Genomic DNA, 27,309 nt, shown 5'->3' with positions numbered 1-27,309 from the left:
AACCCCTTGAGACAATGATACCAGTTCTGCACACAAAGTTTTGGAGGTAATTGTGGAGTTAGATAAAAGTGTATCCACGTCTTTTTGATGTGCAGTTAAATTCAAAATATTACAAATCTCTCCCACACAAGGATAAACACTCACGAGAGGGAGAAATGATCGTCCAAAAGAAAGAAGCAAAGGCAATCATTTAATCACATTACTCATTATATACAAACATACAAGAAGCAACTATTCATATACATTTTATACAAATAACTGATCTTCTGATTAAAGCCCTGAACACGGTGGACATGTTTATATGTATGGGAAAATGTTGACAATACATACAAAGTGATTATAATCATTGAGAAAGCCATGATGGTAAAAGCACTTGGGTGCATGGATTCCTAACAGAATCTTTTGTAAACAAATACCCAGTCGATGGGGAGGGTCACCTCAGTATCACCCCTACCTAGAACTATACAGCACTGGTTTCTGTCATACCCAAGACAACAAAACAAACGGGAGTGGCACAAGAAATTGTGTGAGTGTGTTGCATTTAAGACCAAAACGATTGCTCAATGTAAAAGTCTGCAAAACATCACACAACTCCAAAACATAATTTGTATACAAATAAACACTTTTTCTTGGCAAAATCAATTGTCAACTCTGACACACAATGCCTGTCTTAGGCCTACACTAGAACACCAGTAGAGGTGTTCAAAAGTCTTTCTAAAATTAAAGTCCCCATCTTCTTTAGGTGTCGGTGTGATATAGGAGTTCCCTAACGGCTGGTCCTGGCTCCAGATGGGTTGGGGCAGGTTTGCGGTGATGCCCTCATCAGTCCTCATCACTGCTCCAGGCATCTTCAAAAGCAGGGTTCACTACAGACAGGCCACCAACCTGGGAAAGGAGGAACAGTCCAATATTCCAGATTAATTTGTGTTCTCTGTAACCAAATTCATTTAGTCATTTAGTCATTTAGCAGACGCTCTTATCCAGAGCGACTTACAGTAAGTACAGGGACATTCCCCCGAGACAAGTAGGGTGAAGTGCCTTGCCCAAGGACACAACGTCAGTTGGCATGACCGGGAATCGAACTGGCAACCTTCGGATTACTAGCCCGATTCCCTCACCGCTCAGCCACCTGACTCCCATTTAGTCAAATCAGTATCTGAAGCGAACGGAATCCCAGATCCTACCTTTTTAGCTGTGGCCCCCTCGTCCTCCGCATCGGGGGGCCGTAGAACAGGGACCCAGGCCAGGATGTTGCAGTCTTTCCCTCCACTGTACAACTCCTGGGGGTCAGAGGGGGGGGGGGGGGGGGGGGAGGAGGAAGGGAGGACTTTTATTTCGAATTTTGAGACTGAATACGAGAGCAAGACAGGTAGCATGTTTTCTGAGTGATGTACAACTAAACGCTGACAGCTGTCCCTCTTCAGACACATTCCGTATACCTGGAAGCTTCGAATAACAAAGACGCAACTGAATACCAGGACGAGGTGTCCTTTCCAATAGCTACCCAGAATGTCAAGTAGCTCCTCTGCATTCTTGGAAAATGTTTAGTAATAAACGAGCCACGCGGCGGATTAAAACACCATAACAAATAACTTGACACAAAAATGCTTGTGCCTGCTCAGATGTGTTCGGCTGACGAGCGAGAGGAAACTCCCAAGAGGGAGACAATGACCGGGAGGAAAACTGGACGACACAAAGGAGGGAGTATGGAGACCAGAGAGAGGTGTGGCCAGATCGTTATAAACCAACCTCCATTTGCTCTCAGTAAACTCCTGATTACTTTTACTAGCAATTACATCCAGTAATTGTAGGGACCAACTGAGGATCCAACTGTTGTAGGGACTATAAACACAGAGTGTGGCTGACCGTTTCACTGGGGCATGTTGACTTTAATATGTAACCTATCAGGGGGAAGTGGCATGGCTAGCGGATGTGGCTACCTGGTAGTCGGGGTGAAACTCGCAGCAGTCCACGTTGTTGTAGTGTCCCCTCAGCGTGGTGACATGCTGGCCCGTGTGGAGGCCGTACACTGCCAGAGAGCTGCCGCACGGCACAAACACAAACTCTGGGCTGCAGCCCTGAGAGACGGCGAATTTTAACCCCTTGCGGCTCTCATTACACACTTTCCCGTAGTTCACCTGGACGTCAAACGGAGAGAGTGAGATATATATGGCTAATGGGCAAGCCTCTGGGTCTGTCAGACATAGGAAGAAGGCGTGTGTGCATGCACACACACACACACACCAGTGTATTCTCTCCAGTGGCACTGTTCCAGAGCCTCATGCGGTCGTCTGTTCCGGCGGTGAGGAGGTAGAGGCCGTCTGCCGTAAAGCAGAGACCATTTACCCGGCCGTTATGGGCTGTATTTACTAATACATGGGAAAAGACACACACACACACACACACACACATTAGTGAGAACATACACACAATGATTAAGAAAGGCTCTTTTAGGCGACTTCTTGCCTAATTTTATTTTGTTTTCTACTTTTGGCCATTTTATCTGCATTTCTTTGTTTTACTCAGTCTCTCCTTTCCCTTCAAATCAAATCAAATCAAATTTATTTGTATAGCCCTTTTTACACACAAGCATGTCACAGAGGGCTTCACATACGCCCATAAAACTGCCCCTCAACCAACCTAAACCCTCAAGGGTTTAGGTTGAAGGTAACCCCTTCATCTCGGTTATCACACAGCTGCCTCAGAGAAACTGGTTCGCGGGAGCTGGGAGACGAAGAGTGACAAACATGTGGAGAATGTCTATCTTGTTCGGAAAGCTTGTTTAACTCAATTTCTCTGATCTCGATTGGTTAGCCTGAATAGTTCAACTGTTCCACACGACAGGCGTATAGATTGCATCTTTTGCGACATTGCATCCGATCCTGTACATCAGGGAGGGGAAGGGTGGTTAAGGAGGAATAGGGGGGCGGGGGACTAGAGGAGGGAGAGAGGGTGTATGAAGGTTAATAGATGGTGATGGGAGGATAGAGCAGATGGGGGGATGACGGGATGGAGGACGAGGGGGCTCGGGGAAACGTAGGAGAGCGGGAAGGAGGAGCGAGAGAGGACCTCGGAGGGAGGAGGGGGGCGTTCGTACCTGCCTCGGAGGAGGCTTTGGCCTTGTCCCCGTTGTGTTGGTCCAGAGTAAAGAGACTTCCGGAAGCCCTTCGCACATCCCACACTCTCACCCTGCTGTCAGAACTGAGGAGGGAGGGAGGGAGAGCGAGAAAGACAGTGAGATCAAGAGATAGAGAGATCAGAGTCAAAAACAGACAACAGTTTACAGGCAGCACGGTTAAAAGGTCATACAGAACAAACAAGCTAACAAATCAAAAGCATGTGGGTGTCCTGATGCATGGTTTCATGCATACCTCTGCCCCAGAGGGTTGCCTAGAAGCCTTCCTGCCCCTTCCTGTACCAATGACAGTCCCTACAGGCCCTAAGTGACATCTGCCCCTCTGGCATAATCCTCCCCTTGACTTCTGGATCTGCAGGTAAAGGTTCCTACTGATGTATCATTATAATTATCAGTGTCTCCCTTCCTGGCCCTGCAATTATCTTTCATAGAACACCTTGCTAAATAATTTATCTCCTTAATGAAATCATCCAAAAATAATAAGCAATCTCCCAGCAATCTCTTACAGACAGAGGCAATAACAAATAACAAACGGTCCCATGTGACCCCTTAAACCCTCTCTAAGTCGGCTACCTGCTAGCTCCACAAGTGACTCCTTCTACTACAAACACATTTTTGTCCTCCTCGACGTGAGGCACAAAATATTGTTGGGAGCGGAGACCAACACAGATGGGGCACGACGAGCTCTCCTACCGTCCCATGGCTCGACGTATTTTTAGCCGGAGCCGGGTCGCTCCTGCTACGGAGTCGGCTCCAATAACTTTGCAGCCCCGGGGGCCGACCCACAGGTCCCGGAGGGTTCATTAGCCAGAGCTAATCTAGCATGAAGCAGGTAGGGTGCCCTTCCCTGCCATATGCTTGAGTTGGCACTCACAGGGCCCGGCCTAGTGATGCCACGGTCTTAGACCCATTCTGCAAATGCCACCAGATGGCATTAAGTAGCTCTGTCTAGAGTCGATCTACATTTGACTATTAGCATTAGGCCTACTTTTCTTTTGAGGTGGTCTAGTGAATGGTCGACTGGTCTGAACTCTGGCCTGTGCAGTCGCCGTTTTAGATGAAGGTCGTCAGTGGTTCTGGTAGATTAGGTTACTACCTACCTGGCTGTGGCTAAGATATGCTCATATCTGGGGGACCACTTCACAGATAGTATCTCTCCCCGGTGACCTGGAACACACACGGGATGGTCAGTATGTGTGTGCGTTTCTGCTCACGTCTGTCCTTTCTGTGTGTGTGTGTGTGTGTGTGCGTGTAAAACAAAAAAGAGAGTCACCTTGAAGAACGTGGATGCGGGAACCAGACTTCAGGTCGCACAGTTGGATCTTGGGGTCTTTGGTGCCGACTGCACTGATGGAAAACAAAGAGGGCGGCAGAGGGTGAGAGAACGATCGAGCACGTGTCTGCATGTATGCAAGTGGGAGATGAGAGCGCGCGCGCGCGTGTGTGTGTGCGTGCGTGCGAGCGTGTGAAAGTGCACCGACGGGGAAAAGACATGGAGGCCATTCTTGTTAGATAAGAAAGGAGGACGTTTCGACAATAGCCTTGATCTTCAACATGGGCTTACACAGACAGAGCAGACCCGCCCAGCAGTGGAAAGAGCTTACGAACAACAGACTAAAAATAGGGTGAACATAGATGGATCTGAAACAGGACATAAGCGACCCTGAGGTTCTGCTCTACCCAGACCTCCCCCAGGTTGGGTTAGGGTCTTGACTCGGTTTCTCCTATGCAGGCCCTCGCCAACTCACAGGTAATAACTAGGAACCAAATACATTTGATAGAGTGATAGGCAGATAAAGTAAATGTAAATTTCGAAATGTCTCTAAATTTTTTTTCTAAAAATCTAAATGTAAATGTAAATAAAGGGAGAGTGGTATTGAGAGAGTTGTGTGTATGTGTGTGTTGGGGGGGCGGGTATGTGCAACCCGTCAGTCCTGCTCAGCGAGGGAAAGGGAAGATGAGGGTGAGGGAGATAGAGGAGGTGGTTAGATTCCAATGGTGTCTCACAAAAACCTGTGTGTGTGTAGAGCTGTTCCTGAACATATATACACATATATATATGTATCACCAGACTAGGTAGCAGGACAAGGGGATATGACTATCAGTAGTAAAGAGAACAAGACCACAAAGATTTTGGGGAATATTACAGATTATAGATTGGACCGATGGGACAGGATGGGGATCAGGAGAAGGCAGGACTAAGATACCGGTGAAAAGGGTCGGGACGAGGGTAGAGTTCAGAACATAAAAACAAAACGGCTTGAACAGGACAGTCCCAGAGAAACAAGTTGAGTTGACGTCTTACTGGCAGGTGCCATGAATTAGTGTAGAACAAACCTGTTTTCTAACACGGACAGAATGTGTTGTAAATACAGATCACATAACAAAGAACAATGGTGATTCAAGCATGCAGTGCAAACAGTGTAGTGGTGAAAGAACAACAACCAAAACTAGTTCCAACCCTAAGATGAATTTGTAATCTCTACATGAAACAGCTGTTTGCTCTCTAGACTGAGTAGAGATAGATACTAGACTGAATAGGCCTCACAGAAAAATGTGTTTTACTTTTAGAGAAGTAACCAGGAATTGTTTTGTTTTAATTAAATGTCCACATTTGATTTGTTATTGTGGTTTATTACTTACATCTATAAAATTCAACACAAATAGATTGACCACCCTACAGTACATCAAGCTGTCACACACATACACATACACACACAAACACACACCTGCGATGAGGCTGTGTTTCCTGGCGACAGGGGACATATGGTGGCAGTAGACGTTCCCTTCAAACTGGAATACCTCGGCAGGCTGGAGGGATGGGGGGTAAACAGGAACAAACAACGTCAGGAAGCCTCCAAACTCTCTCCACAAAAACTATTGTTCCACGCCCGAAGAGAGGAGATGCTAGGCTAATCCTCTCAGATCCGGAACGTAGAACAGAAACACTGTGGAGCCTGGAGGGGAGGCTGGAGGAGGGCCGAACAGAGCTGTGTGTCCGAGTACAGCCGGTGGTAACAATGCTGATCCCTCTGCCGACACGAGTACGCTCTCTGCACACTGGCCTCCAGTGTGTGCCGATGCCATTGAGGGCTGAGCCTATGGACGCACACAGAGACCCCTCTGTGTGGACAGTCACGCAAACGCACTCGCGAGCACACACACACACACACACACACACACACACAGAAAGTAGGCTGCCACATCCACTTGTGTGCTCATTGCTTAGCCCAATGCGTAACAAGTTACATGGCAGCCTTCCCAGCCTTTGCCATGCAGTATGTCATTAGTTGCTCATGAAAGGTTAGGCCTATGTCTGGATTCCTGACTGGTGTAGATTATGTAACTGTCCCCTAGATCAGGGGTTCTCAAACTTTTTGGGGCCAGGGACCCCTTACAGGGGAGAACATTTTCCAAGGATCCCCCCCCCCCCCATTATTTATTCATTACATATTCATTTATTACTTTTTTGTATTTATTCATTCAGTTTTCAGCACATTTAGAGGCATCAAACATTTCAATGGAGGGCACCACTGTACTGATCCGAAGAGGTCCTCGGTGGTGGATGAATTCAAACTACTCATTATGGGAAATTTAGTTTTTATGTTGTAGCTATTCGCACCGGTGTTCATGTAGGGTCGCAACTGCGCTCTTGGTTTTCAGCATGGCTTGCAGCAGGACAGAAGGGGACTCAGTTGGGGGGTTCATTTTGTTGACGGAAGCATTGTTTAAGTTTCTATTGTTGAACTCGTTTGATATTTGTAGTGTTGGATGTCAGTTTGGTTAGTTTGATTGTTCACACTGAGGGTGAAGGTTAGCTAGGTAGATCGCTAGCCAGGTTGTTACAACGCAGGACAGATTCAGTAGGTTATCACAGGACGCAGCCTATGAGGTTTATCCGAGTCGCGATTATTAGGTGTTGAAATCTCAGAAGAAATGTTTCCCGTTGCAAATAATGGTTTGAGCATTTTCGGGTTCTATCATTTCTTTTCACGTGACTGTCAGCTGCAATAGGTTAAAAACATAACTCGCTCGCACCTGTGCGCCCAAGTACTTTTCCATGCACACATATTTAAATGGGCACACTGTAGAGCCCTGCCTTTGTGCTCTTAAATGGACACAATATGCTTATTTTATTGGTGCAAATGGTCACCCATCTGTAGATTATTATATATTTTTTCACTTTTTAATGATACAGCACAATTCTACAATTTTATCATTTATGGCAAATTATTTCGCGGACCCCCTGGCTATGGCTCGCGGACCCCTAGGGGTCCGGGGACCCCACTTTGAGAACCACTGCCCTAGATGACCCTTTGCAGTAGCCGTTACACCAGAGCACCTAGATGCTCCTGATGCCTGACATATGGGCATGGTGGAGCGAGAGAGAAAGTGAGAAAAAGAATAGGGAAAGAGATAAGGAAATAATATTGGTGTGTGGGCGAGTGAGCAATGAAAAGAGACGGAGTTGGTTTCCCAAGAGAGGGAAACAGGCGTGCAAACCACATACCTTAAGAGTCTCTGTATCCCACACTTTCATTGTTTTGTCAAACGAGCTGGAGACAAACATGCCAGTGTCCAGAGGATACCACTGGACTGTCTCTACACTGAACCTGTGGACATACCTACTGGACCTGCAACAAAAACAGTCATCTGATCAATCACATACATTTTAACACAGTCATTTCGGTATGTCTATTAATCATGAAATTCGTTTGAACAGCTAACTCATCTAAATTCATTACAGTCCAAATCAATTTAAGAGCAATTTGAAGAGGAAGACAATTAAGCACCACTGCCATCTTGTGGATGATTGGGGGATGACAGAGAAGTAGTGAATAACACACCTGCCTATGGTGCAGATTGCCTTGCAGGTATACTGTGGCTTCCTCGTGTTATTCTCCAGGTCATAGATAACGATAACCCCATCAGCTCCCCCAGACAGCATGCTGGAGAACAGACATCAGAATAACGTTACATAGCCTGGCCAGAGGAGACCACGCCAACTAGCTGGCCAGATGGAGGCAAGCTCGAGATCAGATGCACTTACTATCTTCCTTCAATGACCTCAATGTCAATTGTATTGATCCCGTTGCCGTGGATTCTGTCCACATCTCGATCATGGTTGAGCTCTAAATTTAGGACCCTTCCGTGCAAAATGCGAGAGACAGAGACATATATAGAGAGAGAAAGAGAGTGAGCAATTGGGATAGCAGATTAATTGTGGGAAAGCTAATTGAGCCACAAAGTTACTTAGCTATAATTGTACATGTGCATTAGCCAATTCCATCCCAAAACGGTTCCCTACCTCCTTGTTGACTCTGCGCGTCTAAGGCGAAGTGGATCGTCAAGTCCTGTCTGTCTTGCTGTGAGAAAATTTAACATAATTCTAAACAATAAACACCACACCACTAGTAGCTAGCGGAAGAGTGGTGCTTTGTATTGTTATTTATGATTAATGTTAGCTGGTTATCTAACCACATCAAAATAACGTTTCCTCCCTGAACTTGACAGGTTTGAAAATGCATTCAACTGCTTAATATTTCACTCCCTGGTGGTGATCTAATCGTTTTTTCAATCCAATAAAAAACGAATTGTGTTATTTCTCGTGAGAGAAAATAGCACAGAAAGTACTAAATGTAGCAATGGCAGCGGCCATGATGTTTTTACGTCGTAGCTGGCAAACGTCTGGCAAACGAAGAACAAGGATCCTCATTGGTTGCTTCAACTCCCTTCTCCAATAAAAATGTACTTTGCTGCTGGAACGGCTGTGCACCCAGAGAGTAGCATACAAGTTCATGCGCGATTCATGTGAAGTGGAAGAGAAGGATCACAACAACGATCAAGCAACAACACTGACATCTGTCCCATCAAAGTATGAGCAGGATCGCGGGTTTATTACGGCGGACGTTCGGGATGGTGAAAGAACATGTCGGTACAGACCATTTAGGGAATAAGTACTACGTGATACCCGAACAAAAAACTTGGATGGGTAAGTAAATAGTTAGCTTGCAGGTAGTTAGATAACGTTAGCAAGCTGCCTTGCTTGTTTTAAAAACGCGGACCGACCCTGACCTATCCGATCTCCTGGTTGGTTTGACCTACTTGTCTTTTAACCAGCCTGCAGGCTTTAATACTATAAATAATACGTATCATTATGTGCAGTGCTAGATAGCATGTGTATCTACTTACTGTCAAGTAAACTAGGCTACGTTGAACGCACAACTACATTCTGTTGTCGTGGTCTGTTTCAAGGATAATCATTTGACATTATAGCTAACAAATTGTACTGGTGTTGTTGCAGTTGCTGAATTTTTCGTTTGTTTGTGTGAAAATTAGCTCTAATTGTTTGTAATTATAAACATTGCCGTGTTTATAGTTATTTTGTAGTGTGTTAAGTACACCGCTAGATGGAGTTCGTGACAAAAACAAATCATGTAAACGTCCACAATTTCAACTATGCGTAATAGAATTTGGGTCCAGAATGTTCTCCATTGATATTCCTTTCAGTCAAAATAAGATACGTATGTAGTTTCATATTCAGGTCAGCTCTCCTAGCTGACATATTTGAGATATCAGCAGGATGTAATTCACAAACTAGGGCCTGCAATGTGTCAGCAGGCTAATCCAAGGCCAGGCGTCTAGGTGGTGCCCTTCACATGGCTTTAGCTGTCATTAGCCACGTCAAAGGACAAATCCTTAAGTTTCGTTCCACATCTCCTGTGCTACGTTGACAGGTGATTAGACAAATGGAGGCCATTGAGTGTTACTCATCAACAAAGGAATACTTTGTATCCGTTCGATGGCTAATAATGCCTCATAATTATGCATTATTAGACATCCCAGCCTAGGACCCAGACTACAGGATGGGGGTCTGGGGTTGAGGCTGGGACCCAGAATACAGGATGGGGGTCAGGGGTCGAGACTACTTACTCCGGCTAAACTTTTCACCCTTCCTCTCTCAGTGTAACATTTTAAAAATAGGACTTACTCACTGTCCCCATACTATAGACTTGGTCTGTGGTTTTCATCCCAGCGTAGGCCCATATCTAGTGAGACCAAAGGCTGATTTTGTTTTCTGAACTTGACTTTGCACTTTTGGCTTTTCTCAGCAGTTTTCAGGGACCCATCAGCCCACCTCTTATGTATAATTCATCTAAGGCTACTGCTTGGCCTGTGGCTGTCAGGCTATTCAAACGAGACATCAGAGCGCTGCTTTAGGCTGAGCATTGGCTACCACACAGGCTTCTGTTAGCCAGCCGGTGCTGTCCCTGTAGAGGTGTCGCGCCTACACAGCCTATGGGCTCCCTTCACTTTTATCGCTCTTATTTTGTCCACTTTTATATTCCTGACAGACAACACCTGCAGTACATTTTACTCTCTCTCTCTCTCTCTCTCTCTCTCTCTCTCTCTCTCTCGCTATCTCTCGCTCTCGCTCTCTCTCGCACATTTACATTCTTCTCTTTCTTTTGCTCACTCCATCCTGATGGAAATAAAGTGGATGTATTATTCAGTCTATATGTCTTGCTAAAGCGGGCTCTTTTTGATCTTAAACCGATAGGCCAAGCGTGGGCCTAGGGCCTCTACTGCAGGGCATCTTGCGTCAGAAGTGAAGAGTATCTCCCTTCATGCTCTCTCCCTCTGCCTCTCTCTCTCTATATATCACTCTCTCTCAACCATTTTACCTCTTTCTCCCCTTCCTTCCACTACCCCTCCACTTAATCGTTTGTCTGTCCCCTTGTGTTCTGTCCATCCTGTTTTCTGTTGCGTTGACCGGCGGCTGACTCGTGAACTGGGGCGTAAGTAAAAGTCGCGTGCTCGTTGACGTCGGAATAGAACCAAATCAGTTGTTATGGAGTTTCTAATGATTTGAAAATGTCTGCTTATCCGTATGTCTGTGGTTCTGTACTTCTCCCTCTGTATGGCCCTCTGATGCCCGCCAACAGTGTCTGGACTGAAACAGAAAGTGGTGGCCAATCGGGATGCAGTAGTACTGCTTACGATACCTCCCTAGGATCCTTTACAGCATTGTATATCAGCAGACTACAGCCCCTCTCTCCTCTGCCCTGATAAACCAGACTGATACCTCCTTCAGACCTGTTTTTAGCCCGCTGGAACAGGCCAGACCTGAAGTAGCAAGTGACGTATTCCTCATCCATATGCAACAGAAGAACAAGGCTATCCTACTGGTCCATTGCTTCCAGCCCTCAGCTCTGAATCCACACAAGAAGAATGGAGAATCTATACTGTTCCCTTCCTGGCCTAGCATCACACCGCATGAGACGCCATGAGACGCCTTGTCATGCTGCCCGCATGAAAGCAAAGCTTTCTGGGGATCGGCCCATTCGTCTTAATGGCAGGACTGCTGCTTTGATTACTCCCTCCCTTTATTTAGGGAGAGGGGATAGTTGACATTATCGGCCGCTGCAGGCACATTTGAAAATAATTGCCTGTATGATTGCTATTTTTCCTTACCTCTTTGAGGAGGTGTAGCCTTTGTCTTGGAATCAATGGCGGCTCAATACTGGACAGGGGAAAGGCAGTTCCCTTTCATGTTGCCGTGAAAAGGATGTATTTTTAGCCGCTGTTCATTTAAGCGGCGTACGAACGCCATGCCGTTTTAATCTATCGGTCCCCTTCGCCGTGTGGGGATTTGAAGGGATCCGGGGGGTTCTTCCAAGGTGCTGCATGCACTGTGGGGAAGAATGGAGCCTCCTGACTTGCCCTCCTATCACCACCTTCCTCCCTTTTGTGTTTGTGATTCGTGAGCTCTGTTCTATGAAGTGAAAACTGAAAAGGCCTCTGTTCTGCCTTTTCAGGTTGGGTGACTGGTGTAGGAGGGAAGTGGGGAGGAGTATGTGTGTGTGCGCGCGGGAGCGACAGAGATGGCCTAGCGCTTGTGAACGCTTCGCACACTGCATGCCTTAGCGGCACACTTGGCTAACACAACAACAGATGGCTGCGTGTCATCAGAGCGTTCATTCAAGCCACAAATGTTTCCGAGGAAGGAGTCACTGCAGAGACGGGGGGAGAGAGAGAGAGAGAGAGAGTCTGGGGTCCAAATGGCTGTTTATTCTGCCACAAGTTGTCCCCTGGGTGAGCTGAAGATGCAGTTTCTCTCTCTCTCCACAGTACTAGCCAGTGTGTTTATCATGAAGGCCTATGGCCAGGACCCGCTTCACTGTAAATCATCTTAATTGATTAGCAGCTTTGCTATGCATGGCATCGAGATGAAGGTTGTTTACCCACTCTGCAAAGCGATTAAGCCGGTCCTCCTACACGTTAACGGCTGAATGGACTTCTTTAGGAACCCCAGAGTAGTCTGGCTCCCCATTAAACATATTAAAAAGGAATTAAGCAAGCCAACATCCATCCCATCGACCACTATTCTGATGCTGTTTTTGACTTTGTCAGGAAGGACGATGCTCAATGTGCTGTAAAACAGGATGCGGAAAAATACAAATAAAAATAAATATTTTTTTAAGACAACAAAATAGTTCTTCACAACCAAGGCTTACTCCCCCTAGTCTGTTCCTCTGAAACAAATCTGATTGGGCATTCCTCTCCTCGCCTGTAATTTTCCCAGACAGCAGAGATGGACAGTCTGTTTGTGGGGGGGGGGGGGGGGGGGGAAAGAGCCGTAAACAAATAAGGCTCTTTTAGAGCTAGCCTTTTCCAGCTTGGTTATTCATTGTACGATGTGTTCTCATCTCTCTGTTTTAGATGCTTGCCGGCTTTGACACCCAGTCTGTCAGGGCAGACAGACAGACAGACAGAGCCTCAATCTGGCCCCGCTGATTGAATTCAGAGTATTTTCATAAAGCATTCAGGTGCTGAGACCGAGGGAGTGATCGAAGCAGAGAGAAAGAGAGATAAGACACAGAGAATGAGAGAGGAAGGGGGGGGAGGGGGGAGGGGGGAGGGGGGAGGGGGGGGGGCGACGGAGCAAGAGGGAAGAGAAACGAGGGAACTGACAGAGAGAGAGAGGAGAAATTATAGCGTGGGGGAAGAGCGTGAAAAGTGACGGAGGGGGATTTTGACAGTGAAAGGGGGCGAAATGAGCAGGTGGAGAGAAGAGATGGGGGGGGGGCGGCTGAAGTAACAGAGACAGACAGACGGGGAGAGCGAGAGAGAGAGAGAGAGAGAGAGGGCTGGATGGTAAAAGTGGAGGGAGGTAACACAGAGGGGGAGAATGAGAGAGGGGTTGTCAGGTGTGATGGAGGTGAATAAAAGGGGTGGACAGCTCAGCTTAGTGCAGGGACATGTGTCGCGGGGGGGGGGCTGGGGGGCTGGGGCTGTAGGGCAAACAGCTCCAGCACTAAGGCTCTGTGCAGAAGCCGGACAAAGAACCAAGCTTCCTTCTAGACTTTTTCCTCTCTCTCATAGACACACATAGAGCTTGAACCTTGCTCCTACACTAGTCGGTTAGTTAGTATAGGGTACAAGGTCCGTTGGTGTACAGTATGGTGTTACGCCCAACCTTAAAATATACTGAAAGATTGTGACCGCTTAGAAACCACATTTTCTTATCATTCTCAAGCACACTTTACATTTAGTCGTTTAGCAGACGCTCTTATCCAGAGCGACCTACAGTAAGTACAGGGACATTCCCCCCGAGGCAAGTAGGGTGAAGTGCCTTGCCCAAGGACACTACGTCATTTGACACAGCCAGGAATCGAACTGGAAACCTTCAGATTACTAGCCCGACTCCCTCACCGCTCAGCCACCTGACTCCCTTTACTTTGCATACAACCCTCCCTGTGTTTCTATTGGACCATGTCTACTGCTCATGGTCTATGAAGGTACAGTGTGAGGTGAGGCAGAGAGAGAGAGGGAGGGAGGGAAAGGCATTACTGTGGTGTTCTTGCTCTTCTGAAAGCGAGCCAATATTCTTCCACTCACTACTGATGCGAAAACAACGTCTGGCCATTTTTTTTTTTTCTTCTTCAAACCTCATCCCATTGCCGGGCTAGCTGGTTTCTATGGTTACGGCTCCCTTACATTCCTTGTCGGCGTGTGAGTGTGTGTTTGGGGAGGGGGGGGGGGTCATGGAGACGGTGTCCGTGGTGCCCGCTGCCTGTATCATTGCTGCTTACATGACCACTCCATCTTGACTTGGCTGTAGTCTGTTACTGTACACCGTAAGAGCTACGACTGTCCTAGTCCTACTGCTGTCTACACTGACCTGCACTAGTCTTTCCTTTTATCAGCCCCTGAGCGTTCTGGTAGCTATTTCTCCACACCCCATCCCTTGTCATCTCAACACCTTTCTCCCTATAGCTCAGATAGACTTGGCCAGGAGATGGATCGGGTCAGGATCAAAGACTTCGGTCTGGAGACAGATAGACAGACGGATTGGCCAAGTGCCATGAGTGACATTGTGGGGGATCAAAATGTAGCAGGTTGACCTCAGCCCAACTCACCTGGGACCCAGGGCTGTGAGTAGGGGAGGTGTGCTTCAAGGCATGGGTCAAGGTGTTGAGGCAGGTGATGGCGTTCTTACAGGGTCTGTTCAGGGTTCAAAGAGCACCCTCCGAGAGCACATCATCCTTCAGAGCAGGGGCGGGGAGCACCTTCCCCCCCTGCCCTCTGATTGGCTCCCGCTCTGGCTGCCATGGCAACCTCTCATCCGCATCCCTCCCCCTCCTACACCCCCCACCCCCGGTCTCATAGCAGGCTCACAGATGAATCGTGTGCAGACAGGTGAGATGGCTCATAAATATGCATGAGGTGGGATTTCATCTTCCTGACGGTGGCCCCTCCCCCCTCCTCGGCTGCGCTGCGTTTGTCCTTCAAGGTGAGAGGCAGCGTCCTCGCGCTGATCCCCCAGGTTAATCTGGGTGTTAAACTAGCTGCGCGTGTGTGCGTGTGTGCGTGTGTGTGTGTGTGTCTTGGTGAGTGAGGGGAAGGCTGGCCTGTCATAAGGGTCCCACTGATATAGAGATTCCTCCCACACACACACACACGCACACACACACACACTATTCAAGGGTCACCAGGTCTTAGAGAAGCAGCAGAGGAAGGGGCCAACAGGAACTGATAGAAAGAGGGATCAGTTCTGAACTATGAGGTAGATGGAATCCCCCTTGTGATTGACTTACTAAGATTCTTGATTTGACAGGCTAGGTTTTAAGATGAACGTATTTGCGTTATTACGTTGAGCAATTTTTTCTCAAAAGCAGGGCCAAACATTTACCGAGGCTTAACTGGCTGTTCTACCTTAGTCATTTTTTGTAGATCGTTCAAATTGTTTCTGTAAAAGAAAGTAGAGAGGGTAAATTTGGGGGGAAATTGTGAAGTGTGCTTGCGTCGGTTGCAGATGGGTCGATTTGTATTTACATTTTACAACTGATATTTGAAATAAGTATGCAGACTTTGTATTTATGAAGATTGCATAGATTGAAAAGCATACATTTGTAGCTGCTTATTTACACTTCAAAATACTAAGAGTGAAGTGTAGAATGTAACAGGGTTGTCTTCTAATTTACCTTAGTGCAAGAGGGAATGGTGAAAGGCTATGTGGCAGCCTCACAAACGGTTGCATAAAAACAAAGAAATTGGGAAATTGTGTGTAAAAATAGGTCCTAAACTATATTATGATTTTAAACTTCCCCTAAAGTTTTTTTCCTCCTAGTGATATTTTTAAGCATTTACTCATATTGCATTTAATTAATAAAGAACCCCTTTTGAGACTAGCTGATTTCAACAATGTCATCACTGGCAGTATCTTAGCTGGAATCGCGATTCAAACAGTACCATCTCTAAACTGAAAATATGCCCCCCCAAACCTTTTTTTAAATATATATTTTAAAGTTGAGAAGGACAATTTTGAGTGAGGAACAGAAGGTTAAAGATCCTGTAAAGTAAATTCCATGTTTTGCTTCTAAGTACATTATATACGTGTGAAATGAGTTCCTGAAAGCATGTGCAAAGCGCTAAGACTTTGTCACACTGAAATGTGGAGTTAAACCAAAGAACAGTTTCTCTTCCGTTATCAGATCAGGTTTTAATGGGCGGAGCCAAAAAATGCCCTATCTGCATCATTTCGCCCTATCTACGCCAGATCACTGAATGGCTCCTCCTGCTGTACTGTTATTGTAGCCTACATCAGCTAGCTAGCTAGCTTCAGGATGTCTCCCACCACCCACAACTGCATCTTCCCTGGATGCAAGAAATCCAGCTGCGCTGCAACGCCATTTAAGTTCCCTATTGATAATGAAAGGAAAAATAGGTGGATAGATTTTGTGAAGAGCCACGCTCATGGAAAGCTTCGGATAATCTCCAACAGCCGCCTCGGCACTGACCATTTCACGGCGGACAGTTTTAACATGGACCAGAGACAGACGGGGTTCACCAACACACGGCTTCTCTTGCAGCGCGGAGCCGTACCGAGCATCGCCCCTCCGGCCGTTCATCCTCCGGTCGCACCTGGACCATCCACCGCCGCCAGCAGTTCATCACTCAGTTCTGTGTGCTTGTTATAATTATACTAGATAACTTTTCCAGAGGTATCTCTGCTATGAGTTAGTGCAAACCGCTAAATTGATATTAGGCTACTCGGTGTAGAATGATGGTATTTTGGTGAAATGGTAGCTAATGTGTTAGAAGTAGCCTAGTTGGAGAGCTCACTGTCTGCTGTCTCTGGTGTCCATTTTTACTGTTACAGCTCAGGGGAACATTTCATTTATATGCATCTGTATGTTTCACTCATTGAACAAATAAATTCTAATTCTAAATGGTTTTGTTCGGCTTGACATAGCGTCCATTATCTGGGTCGGAGGTAGGCAGCGAGGGGCGGAGCTTCAGCTCCTTCAGGCGACACGCCCCCCCAGTCTCAAGCAGAGAAGACTGCTGATGTTTTCACGATTTCAAAGCCTAATTTAACATACTTGTCGGTGTTATTTTTTCATTCGAATTTGGATGGGTAGTTAATAACACATTTTTCTGTGGTGTGGCGAACTTAAAACTCGTTTCCAGGTCCACTTTACAGGATCTTTAAAATTTAAGAGGCCACTGCAAATTTTACCCTTCTGTTCCTCACTCAAAATTGTCCTTCTCAACTTTATTTAAAATGAGAGAAAACGGTGCAGTGCAATTTTCTTTTCCAGAGCTGTAGGTTGTGCCTTGTCAAAGGCAAGCACACCCAACTACTGGAAACTTATTGTCATAAGACTAAATGTTAGTAAATTTAGGTTTAGACTTGGTTCAGGACTTTTTATTTATTGATTGTTTTGACCACACTTGTTCTTGACCCTCCCAGACAAACAGACATGTTCCTCCCCTGTGTTTATGCAGTGGGAAGACTGCACCCCTTTCATAAATGTATGTACATATTTGTTATTCAAATCCAAGGATAAACGCCATGGAGTAAGGATTTAGTCATGCCTGCAATGCAAAAGTGGCAAGACAAGAGAACAGCCGTGTTGGAAAGCGAGGGATGCAGTCTAGCTAGTGGAGGAGAACGAGGAAGAGAAGAGCAGGCACTTTCTGTCTCTCTCTCTCTCTCTGCTTATTAGTGAAACATTTAGTCTAAATAGATTTTTTTTTAAATATTCCTCAACTCACACCGCTTCATAATTACTTTACCTGATTTTATGTATTGTTGTTACTGCCTTAGATAGAGCTCTGTTATGTTTGTTTGTGAAGTTTTTCGTGTCCTGAGGGTTTTCAGTGAAGCCAAGGAATAGGCAGGCGCACATGTAAACAAATGGAACAATTAGGCTACAGAGCACATTCAGCCAGAACATGGGGGGTACAGTGGGATTAGTAACTTCCCACTATAGAATGGGGCCTCTATAGGAATAACAGAGGAGCCTATGGAGTTAAATTGGTTAGTTAAAGCTGTAGTGGAGGGGGGTTGGTAGCCTAATTAACTGGCCTGATTTATATATCTCTTGGATGAGGTACAGTGGGACTGCTTCCAAGCTTTCACATGCCATATGTATCTAGTGTAGGGTGGACTGAGATCAAGGTCTGCGAGTCTGTCCCTAGTCTGAGGAGCTCTCAGTCCATTTGTCTATGTCCAGTCAGCTGGAAGGCGATGGTGATGGAATCTTGACTGATTGTCTGTGTTCTGGAGCGTGCTTTACACTGCCTATCCATTACACTCAGTTCTGCTCGCCGTACATCATCTCCCTCCCGCCCTCCCTCCCCACACACTTGAAGGCATCCAGTGTGAGCATGGGTTGGGCATCAGATTGGGGAGTCTTGCAGGGGAGCAGTCGTTTTTTTTGGTCCCCCTTTTCCATCTCTTAATCTCTCACTTTCTTTATGCTCCTGCCCCCCCCCCCATCCTCTGTCCCAGTCTGTGTCATTGTGCCAGTTGAAATTGTTTAATCAGCAGATTCTGCCAAAATAATTGGTTGGGGCTTTGCTGCCAGGCTAGCTAGCTAGCTAGCGCCGCTGTTACTCTACACAGACTGTGAGAGAGCGAGCGAGAGAGTGTGTTTAATATTCAATGCAGCTCATGCCTCCTGTGTTCCCTGTGATATCTGACCTCTTTTGTCTCCTGCACGGTTTGACGTTGATTTGGAGGGCATTGTTAGCAGAGGGCTGCCATTGGTGGAGGTTGCCAGTGAGTGGGGCTGTGGTTGGTGGGTTACGGAGCCTGATTTACATAAAGGCTTAGCCCAGATTTAGACCCTCTCTTAGAAGAGAGATCTAAGAAAGAAGGCCTCAGGGCCACGAGGTAATCACCCATGGCCTGTCAGAGCACTGTCACCCTTTTGTGTGTGTGTGTGTGTGTACGTGTGTACATTGTTATAAGCATCTCTCTCTCATTGTTGTTCCTAGGAAGAATGGTTCGAGCCAAGCGGATGGTGGTGGCGTCTAACCCAACAGAGTTTGAGTATCTGGAAGGCAGCATACCGTCCGAGTGGGACGGTAAGGATTCTCTTTTGCTCTATTTCCGAGGCTAGGCTTCCATAAAATAAGCCGTTGACTATACTAAATGCATGCTCCAGGCTTCCATACAACACATTTTACACGAATCAACCACGGTGCATACAAAAAAAGGCCTTCAAAAGAGGACTAGCATGTAGAAGTCCACGATGTGATGTCAAAGCCATGGAATCCTGTTCTGCTGAGATTAAGCTCGCGAAACTATTCATGAGTTCATCAAAGACCCCCCCTGCCAATGTTAAGACAAAAAAATTCTCCCCCCCCCCCTACAACTTGGAAACAAACTGTTCTCTGTCTCTGACTGGCTTTATCCACCTTAAAGCATGCCTCCTGCCTCTCCCCATTCCTCATGCATTTTCATCAGGATGCAAATAAGAGAGGGATAAAAGAGGCCTCAATCCCTGTATGCAAGAGGGAGAGCTGGGAAATCTCTCCCTCTTTCTCTCCGTTTCTCTTTTCTCCCTCTCCCTCTTTCCCCCTCTCTCTGGCTCCTCAAGCCTGTTCCACAGCCCGCTCTGCCAAAATAAAAGAGAGAAGGAGATTAAGCAAACGAAGGAGAGAAATGGAGAGAAAGACAGCGAGAGAGGGAGAAAGTACGCTTGTCTAAGAATGAGCCGGGCGACGACATTGTGAAATTCCCTGTCTGCTTTATTAACAGATCAGAATCAAGCTGCCTGTAAGTTTGCAGAGTGTGTGTGTGTGTGTGTGTGTGAGTCGATGACCAGCGATAAGACCCCATATATGCATTAATGAGGACAATTCCAAACATGGACACGCATTTAAATCGATAGGCCACCTATGCTAGTTACTATACGTATTCTGAAGCCAGATAATTTGACATTGTTTGCTTCCATGGTTGATGGTTGTTATGTGTACTGTATGTAGGTTACTGCACGGTATCACTTCCTATAAAATGAGACAGATGGTCTTGTTAGTGAATGTACTGTATGCATGTGTGTGGGTGCGTATTCTAACACATCCCTTTTTCTCTTCCAGCTTGGATCCGAGGCAGACGGAAGCAGCCCCCATCTATCGAGGTACCCCTTCTCTCCCCTCCTCCCGCCCTGCTGAGTGTTGGGGGGGCTCTGGGGGACTGAGTTCAGGGAAGCTCAGAGAATCCCTTTGATTTGATGTCTCTTGCAGTTTCCAACCGAGGCAGCAACTTTGGGGGACAGGTGTTAAAATAAACCTGTGCTGAAGTGTGATGCTGAACAGAAGCCATCATGCAACAGGGCGTTTTTTTTTTTTTTTTTTACACCGGCCTTCCACTTTGGATAGGAGTTATTCTCTCTGTGTGAGAAGAGAAATGGGGTTTCTATGTTAGTGTTTGGCTCTAGCCATGGACAGGGTACAGTTCTCCTCCATCCCTTACTGTGTTTATTGCTTTTGCAGCAGGAGAATGGGGGATTATTTTCGAGTGAAATGTTGCTATGGGAAAGCCCTTGGAAGGCAAATACTCAGGCTTAGGCAGCTTTCTGTGCTCTGCAGGCCAGTGGCCAATGCCATCTCTACCTTACGGTTGCCAGAACATTCTATTCCAATTTTCATGCCTCCTGTCTGTCTGCCCAGTCGCAACCATCAACAGCTGGACTGTGGTGGCTCGGCCAAATGACACTCCCCCAGCACATTACCTTGCCCCCTTGTCACTTCCACTCGTCCCTGTCCAAGTCGACATGAATTGATTGGATTAAATCCTGTCATTAGCAGACTGGAAAAGCAGCTCAGTATGTTTGCCCCCCTCCCCCCCGAGCAGGGCTTATTGGCCATGGTCCCCCCTCTCTCCTTTCCAGTGCTTTTGTCCTGCCAGCACATAACAGCAACTTGTCCAGCCCTCCCTCCCTCCCTAGCCGTCTGTGCCAGTAAAGAATGACAGAACTGGACACTAGTGTTGGGGCTTTCTAGAGGTTCGAAAAATTCTGCCATTCCAATGTGTTTGTTCACTCTTTCAGTCTCCAACAGTACATTGTAGCTCTGCACATGGTATTGTGTATATTCAACCAATCATGATCAAATCCCGTCTGTTTGTCTATCTCAGGAGCTGTTCAAGAACCAGTGCTACAGGGAGAATATCAAGGACAAGGCCAGGGAGGTAGAGAAGAGGGAGCTTCTCCTGAGAGCGAAGGAGTACGAGGAAGGCCTGGTCGCCCCTCCCGCCCAGACCCAGGTCAGAGGTCACGCTGCAGCCACCAGCTTCGGCCGGGAGGAGGTCAGTCAGGAGCCTGTCAGCACGGCCAACACGTTTCAGCCTGGGTCCTGGACACCCAACGCCAAGAAGTAGACGATGCATAACACACCGTGGGATACCGTGTGTTCAGAATGACGCATGCACACCTATGCTCCGATGTGTGCGAACTCCGTTGTGGACAGGAGTCGGAGTAAAACTGCTACATTTGCTCCTTAGTCACTGCTTTGGTCACTTGAGTGGAGAAATGCTGCTGGGAACCCAGATGGGCTTCGTGTTGTTAACCAGTACGAGTTTCCTTTGTCACAAGCTGCTGTGTTGCTGACAGCAATTATTGGTGCAGTTTGCTTGACTTATCTATTACCTGGCCCTCAGGGTCATGAAAAACTGAGAAGTATAATGAAACGCCATTGATAATGTCATAGTTATGGAATTATTTAAGATTGAATGTTCTTAGCCATGGTAAAATCAGGTCTTGTGTAGGCGATACTGTAGCTGGTCTTACTAAAATGATCAGTATAATGTGGATTGCAAATGAAACTGCCAGTGTTGGAGTAAGTTATGTTCTGAGGCAGCTGATGTCAAATAAATATCTTCTGCATGTCAAAATGTCATTATTGTCCTATACATATCATATTCCTCAGACCCACTTGTAAGGTGACACGTTTTCAAACAAAACTGTTTATTAAGCAGAGAGAAAATAAATTGGAAATCATCTGTGTGGTGAAAACCCCATGGATCATAGCCCAGCCTTGGCATTACGTGGTTGGTGTGTTAAACTTCTCCAGATCTATAAAACATTTTTCATAAACAACTTAATAAAAAAGCCTTTCATTCGTAATTTAATTTAAAGCAAAATAATTCAAACTGTGGTATGCTTATGTATTGAAATCAGAAGATTTGATATAAATGGAATGCAAGGTACTGCACCATCACAACAGCCAGACAGCAGATCCTTATTGTGGATCAAGATGTTCACTGTCCTCTCGCTGGCAAGAGTCCTGCAGGTTTAGCCTCTGCCCAGGCTGGATGCTGGCCCTCCCAGTGCTGCAAGGCTCCAAGGTGGGGCCCACATCCTGCCTCCGTTCCATGGGTAGGACAGAGGCAGTGGGCCTGCGCTGGGGCTGGGGGAGGGAGAGGAGAACACGGAGCATGGACGGTGCCATCTCTCGTCCTTCATCCCTCTCTCCCTCCCATCCGTCCCTGACGGCCTCAGTCTTTCTTGGCCCGCTTGGCCTTGGCGATGTTTTCCTGACGTTTCTGCTTCTTCTTCTGTTCGCGGTCGCGCGCCTCAATCATCTTGGCCAGTTTCCAGGACAGCAGGGCACTGGCGATGAAGAGGGGGGTCAGAGCCAAAAGGACCGTGGTTAGGAAGCCGTACGGGTCTTTGGCCGCCCACTCCACCACATACTCTGCCCACGCTCGCACGTCAATCATCCTGATCACCAACAACTTAAAACAGATCTGGGGGAGAAAAATTGTAAGAAAGAAGTTATGAGCACAAATTAAGCTACTTCTAAATCTATGCAAAAAAAAGATCTTGAAATTGCAGTTCAAAATCTACTCTTTATACGAGCACCCTATTCATTTAGAGAAAATAAAAGTTTCATTAATAGAATAATTTTATGAATCGGTCTGAAATACCTTAACTTGGGTGATACTTCCCTCACCAAAAAAGTACTCTAAACTTATAGGAAACTGCATCCTCGAGCCATGATTCCCAACCAATTCGTTGGGAAGGCAGGCAGTCCGCATAGCTAGGCTATTTGTTTATTATCGAATTTATATCCAGTATCGAATAGGTAGTTACTGTAGCTAGCTATTCATCTTCTCTGTAAGATTCCTAGCTAGCTAGTTATTCACAGTAACGTCGTAGGTGCATTTTTCCCAAGCTCTGGTAAAGTTCGCTAATATAAAACTGTTAGGGACCCACTGTCAGACGCAACAATGATTTTAAGGACTGGCCCAACTTCTGTGTAACGAGCAAGCTACAGCTAGCTAGCTAACGTAAACTGTCTTCTGGCAAAAGTCGGCTACAGAACTAAGTACCAGATACAGCCAACGTAATACATAGACAAAAGTACTTGTTGTCTAATGATAGACCAGTATAATAAACTTGTACACACTCACCTAACAGAGACTTGTATTCTTGAAAAAGGCTGATCTGGTACTCCAGCAGCACTTGAGCACCAGGAAATGTTGTCGCAACTCGCCACTTCTAATGACGTGTGTGGTATCGTGGGAAGATGGGAGTTGTAGTCTTGGCCGTATAGTAAGGTTTAATCACTGAGATAATACGTGACATTCAACAATCAGGGAGATTAAACGTAATAAAATCACATATCTCAAGGTTTACAGGCACTATACATAATGTGTGTGTGGTTATGTTGAGAAAGAAAGAATGCAAATATGTATAGTATGCACCAAATTATGAATTTTGTCGACGAGAAAGAATAGAAAAGATCATAACAAAGGACCTGCTAACTTTCTGAACTTCCTGTGGCGAAGTATTGAAACTAAATCAGGTTAGCGCACATCTGTTCCGTCCATAAGGCATGGATCACTTTCAGAGCAGTTCAAAGGCCACCGCTATGCACTCAGGGGATACGAGGGGAGGTCAGCCTGAAACACATGCAGAAGAGGCCAATGGTATATAAGTCATTTTAGTTCAGATTTAAGATCTATTTTCTGCTGTCATTATTTGTTGTCCATTAATTTGATTGTGCGTTTGAGGAAGATCAGAATCTGGTTATTGGTTAATGGATAAAAAACAGCCTACGGTCTTCCTCCCACGCCCTTTCCCTCTATGACAGTTGAGCTTGGAGCCCCTTGGACTACAGGAAACACAACCCTCGTGATGTTGTTGAGAGGAGGAGAGCCTGCGGTTATTGAAGACTGTCTGAAAATAAGTCTACATTTCAACTCTCTTGCCCCTTATGCCCCTGTGGGAAGCTAAGAGACCGCCCATGGATTAGACCCCGCCCTCAAACTCAAACAGAACCAAACTTCAAAGACTTCGTTCGCTTAAGCCCGCCCTCTCGCTCCCGAATGGCTTCACAAAGGATTTGCCGACGTTCGGGAATTCCGCCTCCAGTTTCCTTTTTAGTGCCACTCGTGCGCTGGCATCAGTCCAAAGTCCCACCCATCTCGGTTAATTTGACAACACAAAGGACTTCACGGAACTTGGAGGCTCCTCCCACTATTCCAAATAAGGCTTGTCTCTCCATCTACGGTAAACAATCGGCTGGAGAGTGTCCTTTTCTCTTCCTTATCCCGTTTATATGATCGGAGAGGAACTGCGCTGCGAGTTAAAGCGGTGCGATCATGGCGGAGCGAGTCCAGCAGCCCCCGGCCAAGCGGCTCTGCTGCCGGCCAGGCTACAATCCGGCATGCAGGCAGGGGCAGAGGGCTGGAGGAGTTCTGTGCGGCGGTCCGGGGTCCGCTCCAGGTGGGTCGGGAAAGACTCATAACCCCGAATCGCTACTAGACATCGCGGCGCGTAGAGTCGCGGAGAAGTGGCCCTTCCAGAGGGTTGAGGAACGATTCGAAAGGATTCCAGAACCCGTCCAGCGAAGGATCGTGTACTGGTCGTTCCCGAGAAGCGAAAAGGAGATCTGCATGTATTCCTCTTTCAACGCGGGGGGAGAGGAGAGTGGGACTAGCGGGGACAACAATGACGAGACCCAGCTGCCTTTCCTACGGGGTGTCACTCTCCTGGAGGGTGGCTGGGTGGACAACGTATTGCAAGTCGGTGAGTAGGCTAGCTTGTGTCAGCAGCCATGCTACGGGGAATTTTGGTCATATTGAGAATAAGCAGATCCTGTCCACATCTTTTGCATTTCTGCAGGGACCAAGAGCAGCTTTGTTTGCGTGCGTGTGAAGCCGTCCTCCTTTTCAATCACTTTTGGGAATATCTCATTTCCAGGGAACGGTTAAATCGCCCCTAGCCACCCAAATTGACAGCTTGGCACTTTGTTCCAATTTTTTTTGTCTTTCCAGCTTTCTGTCCCCCACCAACGGGTAACGAGACAAAAGCCCCCTATATCTTTTCACCGCTGGCTAAATAGCAGATATTTAGAAAGGGTGGGAGGGACGGCGATTTAAAGACACAGTGCTTCTATTTGTGTGCCAAACACCTTTGTGAGATTTAATTCCTTTGCTCTGCTGCGTTCTCTGATATTTTTCTAAACTGGGACTAGATGAAATTGCCCAAGCGGTAGGTTGGGCTGCCAACACACAATCATGTGCTGCATTCCGAATGGGAATATGTCGTAGAGAGAGAGGCTAGGCTTGTAGAAAACAACCCCCCTACTTCCCTCTGCCAGAGCCACAATATTTCACTGCATTCGTCAGTGCAATAGCCTCAGCTGTCACTCCTGCTCCCCGCCCATAGAAACGGTTCAGGATTTTAATCCCATTACCCTCTCCGGTTCATCTGAATTCTAATGCAATCTGCAAACATGATTTTATGCATGATCTTTCCCCTCCCTCCCTTCCTTCCCTCGCTGCCTCTGAAGAATCTCTGTGTTGAGCTTCAGCTCTTGTTGGCTCGGAGAATGTGTTGTGGTGCACAATGGGAGCCCCAGACCAGCTCCTATCTGGCCTGTTTACCAGATTCCTCGGCATTAGGCTTATTTGTTTCAGCAAGGCAAAGATTTAAAGGGTCTGCCGAATATGAATGCTATCTCTGATTTTGTCCGGCAGTACCAATGAGGGACTTGTGTGTGTGTGTGTGTGTGTGTGTATGTGTGAGAGAGCGAGCAAGAGAGAGAGAGAGAGAGAGAGAGATGGGGAGAGGAAGCGCAGAAAGGGTGTGTGTGTAAAGGAGAGAGAATGTGTGTGTGTGTGTTGTTTGTCACATCCTTACATGTTCCCAGACGGAGAGAATGACAGGCAAGCACACAGCAGGAGGAAAGCCTGTTGTGCTGATTGCAATTTTCGCCCCAGAATTTTTGCAGGGAAACCCGGCTCAGGAAAAGAGTGATACATAAAAGATGCAATCTTCTCCAGGGGACATGCAGCCTCTAGGAGAGGGCTTAAAAGCAGGGCCACATGGGAGAGGGCTGTCAACCACATCACCAGCCACATGTATTGGCCCATCAAACACAGGAGGGTCTGACCTTAAATTGTGTTCGTGGGCCCCTGTGTGTACGCGTGCGTGTGCATAGCGTGTGCGCTTGCGTGCGATGCATGTGCGCGAGCTGTCTGCGGGATGCCATTGTGTGTCGATGATGAAAGACAGTGGAGGAATAGCTGAGCCAGAGGTTATCGTGTACGGGGAGAACCTAATATACTTGAATGGATCTGCTGCTGTACCTCTCCTCCCCCCTCTCTCTCCCTGTCTCCCTCTCTCCCCAAGCAGCTATAAAAGTCTCCATATTTACTCCCCTAAGGCCAACTACCAGCCCCCCAGTCTCCCGTGATTATTTATCTTTTTCTGAAAGACATTAATCACACTCCTTTTTTTCCCCCCTCCGTACATCAATGCTGGGACTAAGGGATTGAGCGAGCGGAGGGGGGGGGGGGTTACGGTGTGAGAGAATGGGGGGGATGGGGTGATGGGTAGGAAAAGAGAAGAGAGATAAGGAGAGGGGAACAGACAATGATTGAAAGAGAGAGGGATGGAAGAAGAAGAGATGGAGGGATGGATCCGTCGCTCTCCAAAGTGTTCAGCTCTTGGAACGCTGTGGCTCCAGATATTCAAACGCGAGGAAAATCTTGAGCATGATATTGAACAGCACTAAGCTCTTTAAACAGTGACTGATAAGGCACGCCATTACAGTTACACATTCGTTTGACAAGTACACTGACCCATTCGTTAGGCTTTGCAGTAGTCTACGCTCTTGTGCCATAAGTGCTGTGTTTTCCCAAATTGTATTCCTCGCCATATCAACACTGAATGCTTCATTAAATGGAGCAAAAATAGTTGTGAACACTGGACCCAGTATGTGCAGTTTCTATGACAACTCTGGATCTCACCAACCAGGAAGGGATGGCATCGGAACATGGATGAACACATCCCGAACATGACTCCCCTGTCGCTACATCCCTCACTTCTCATCTGGGTCAGGTATATGTCCCTCTCTCCTTG

At 46.8% G+C, this 27,309-nt stretch overlaps 4 protein-coding genes across 5 annotated transcripts in view; 2 read left to right on the top strand and 2 right to left on the bottom strand.

Annotated features, from left to right (window-relative positions):
* Positions 1–177: 177 nt before the first annotated feature.
* ercc8 (excision repair cross-complementation group 8) lies at positions 178–8,921 on the bottom strand. Of its 2 annotated transcripts, XM_062454540.1 has the most exons (13): positions 8,685–8,921; positions 8,445–8,498; positions 8,187–8,282; positions 7,984–8,085; positions 7,647–7,770; positions 5,866–5,947; positions 4,410–4,478; positions 4,237–4,303; positions 3,098–3,201; positions 2,245–2,369; positions 1,941–2,138; positions 1,185–1,280; positions 178–885 (listed from the first exon to the last, which is right to left on the bottom strand). In XM_062454540.1, exons 4-13 carry the CDS (start codon positions 8,082–8,084, stop codon positions 823–825), a joined length of 1,029 nt encoding a protein of 342 aa, XP_062310524.1. In that variant the 5' UTR covers position 8,085; positions 8,187–8,282; positions 8,445–8,498; positions 8,685–8,921; the 3' UTR covers positions 178–822. The 2 variants fall into 2 exon arrangements, with proteins under 2 accessions (XP_062310524.1, XP_062310523.1); XM_062454539.1 differs by having other exon boundaries at positions 8,445–8,890.
* ndufaf2 (NADH:ubiquinone oxidoreductase complex assembly factor 2) lies at positions 8,908–22,034 on the top strand. Its single transcript, XM_062454541.1, has 4 exons — positions 8,908–9,128; positions 18,929–19,018; positions 20,033–20,073; positions 21,072–22,034. The coding sequence occupies exons 1-4, from the start codon at positions 9,014–9,016 to the stop codon at positions 21,312–21,314; spliced, it is 489 nt and encodes a 162-aa protein (XP_062310525.1). The 5' UTR covers positions 8,908–9,013; the 3' UTR covers positions 21,315–22,034.
* smim15 (small integral membrane protein 15) lies at positions 21,884–23,505 on the bottom strand. The gene is made up of 2 exons (XM_062454543.1): positions 23,349–23,505; positions 21,884–22,682 (listed from the first exon to the last, which is right to left on the bottom strand). Exon 2 carries the CDS (start codon positions 22,653–22,655, stop codon positions 22,431–22,433), a length of 225 nt encoding a protein of 74 aa, XP_062310527.1. The 5' UTR covers positions 22,656–22,682; positions 23,349–23,505; the 3' UTR covers positions 21,884–22,430.
* Positions 23,506–24,396: 891 nt separating this feature from the next.
* LOC134015179 (zinc finger SWIM domain-containing protein 6-like) overlaps positions 24,397–27,309 on the top strand; it is a 34,227-nt gene continuing 31,314 nt past the window's right edge. The window contains exon 1 of the mRNA XM_062454537.1: positions 24,397–24,969. Coding sequence (XP_062310521.1) covers positions 24,543–24,969 — 427 coding nt within the window. The 5' untranslated portion in view covers positions 24,397–24,542. The remainder of the gene's footprint in view (positions 24,970–27,309) is intronic.

The sequence above is a fragment of the Osmerus eperlanus genome, chromosome 28 (assembly GCF_963692335.1).
Source record: "Osmerus eperlanus chromosome 28, fOsmEpe2.1, whole genome shotgun sequence".
Taxonomy (NCBI): Eukaryota; Metazoa; Chordata; class Actinopteri; order Osmeriformes; family Osmeridae; genus Osmerus; species Osmerus eperlanus.
Note: the sequence above shows the minus strand (reverse complement) of the source record. Positions and strands in the feature narration are given on the sequence as shown.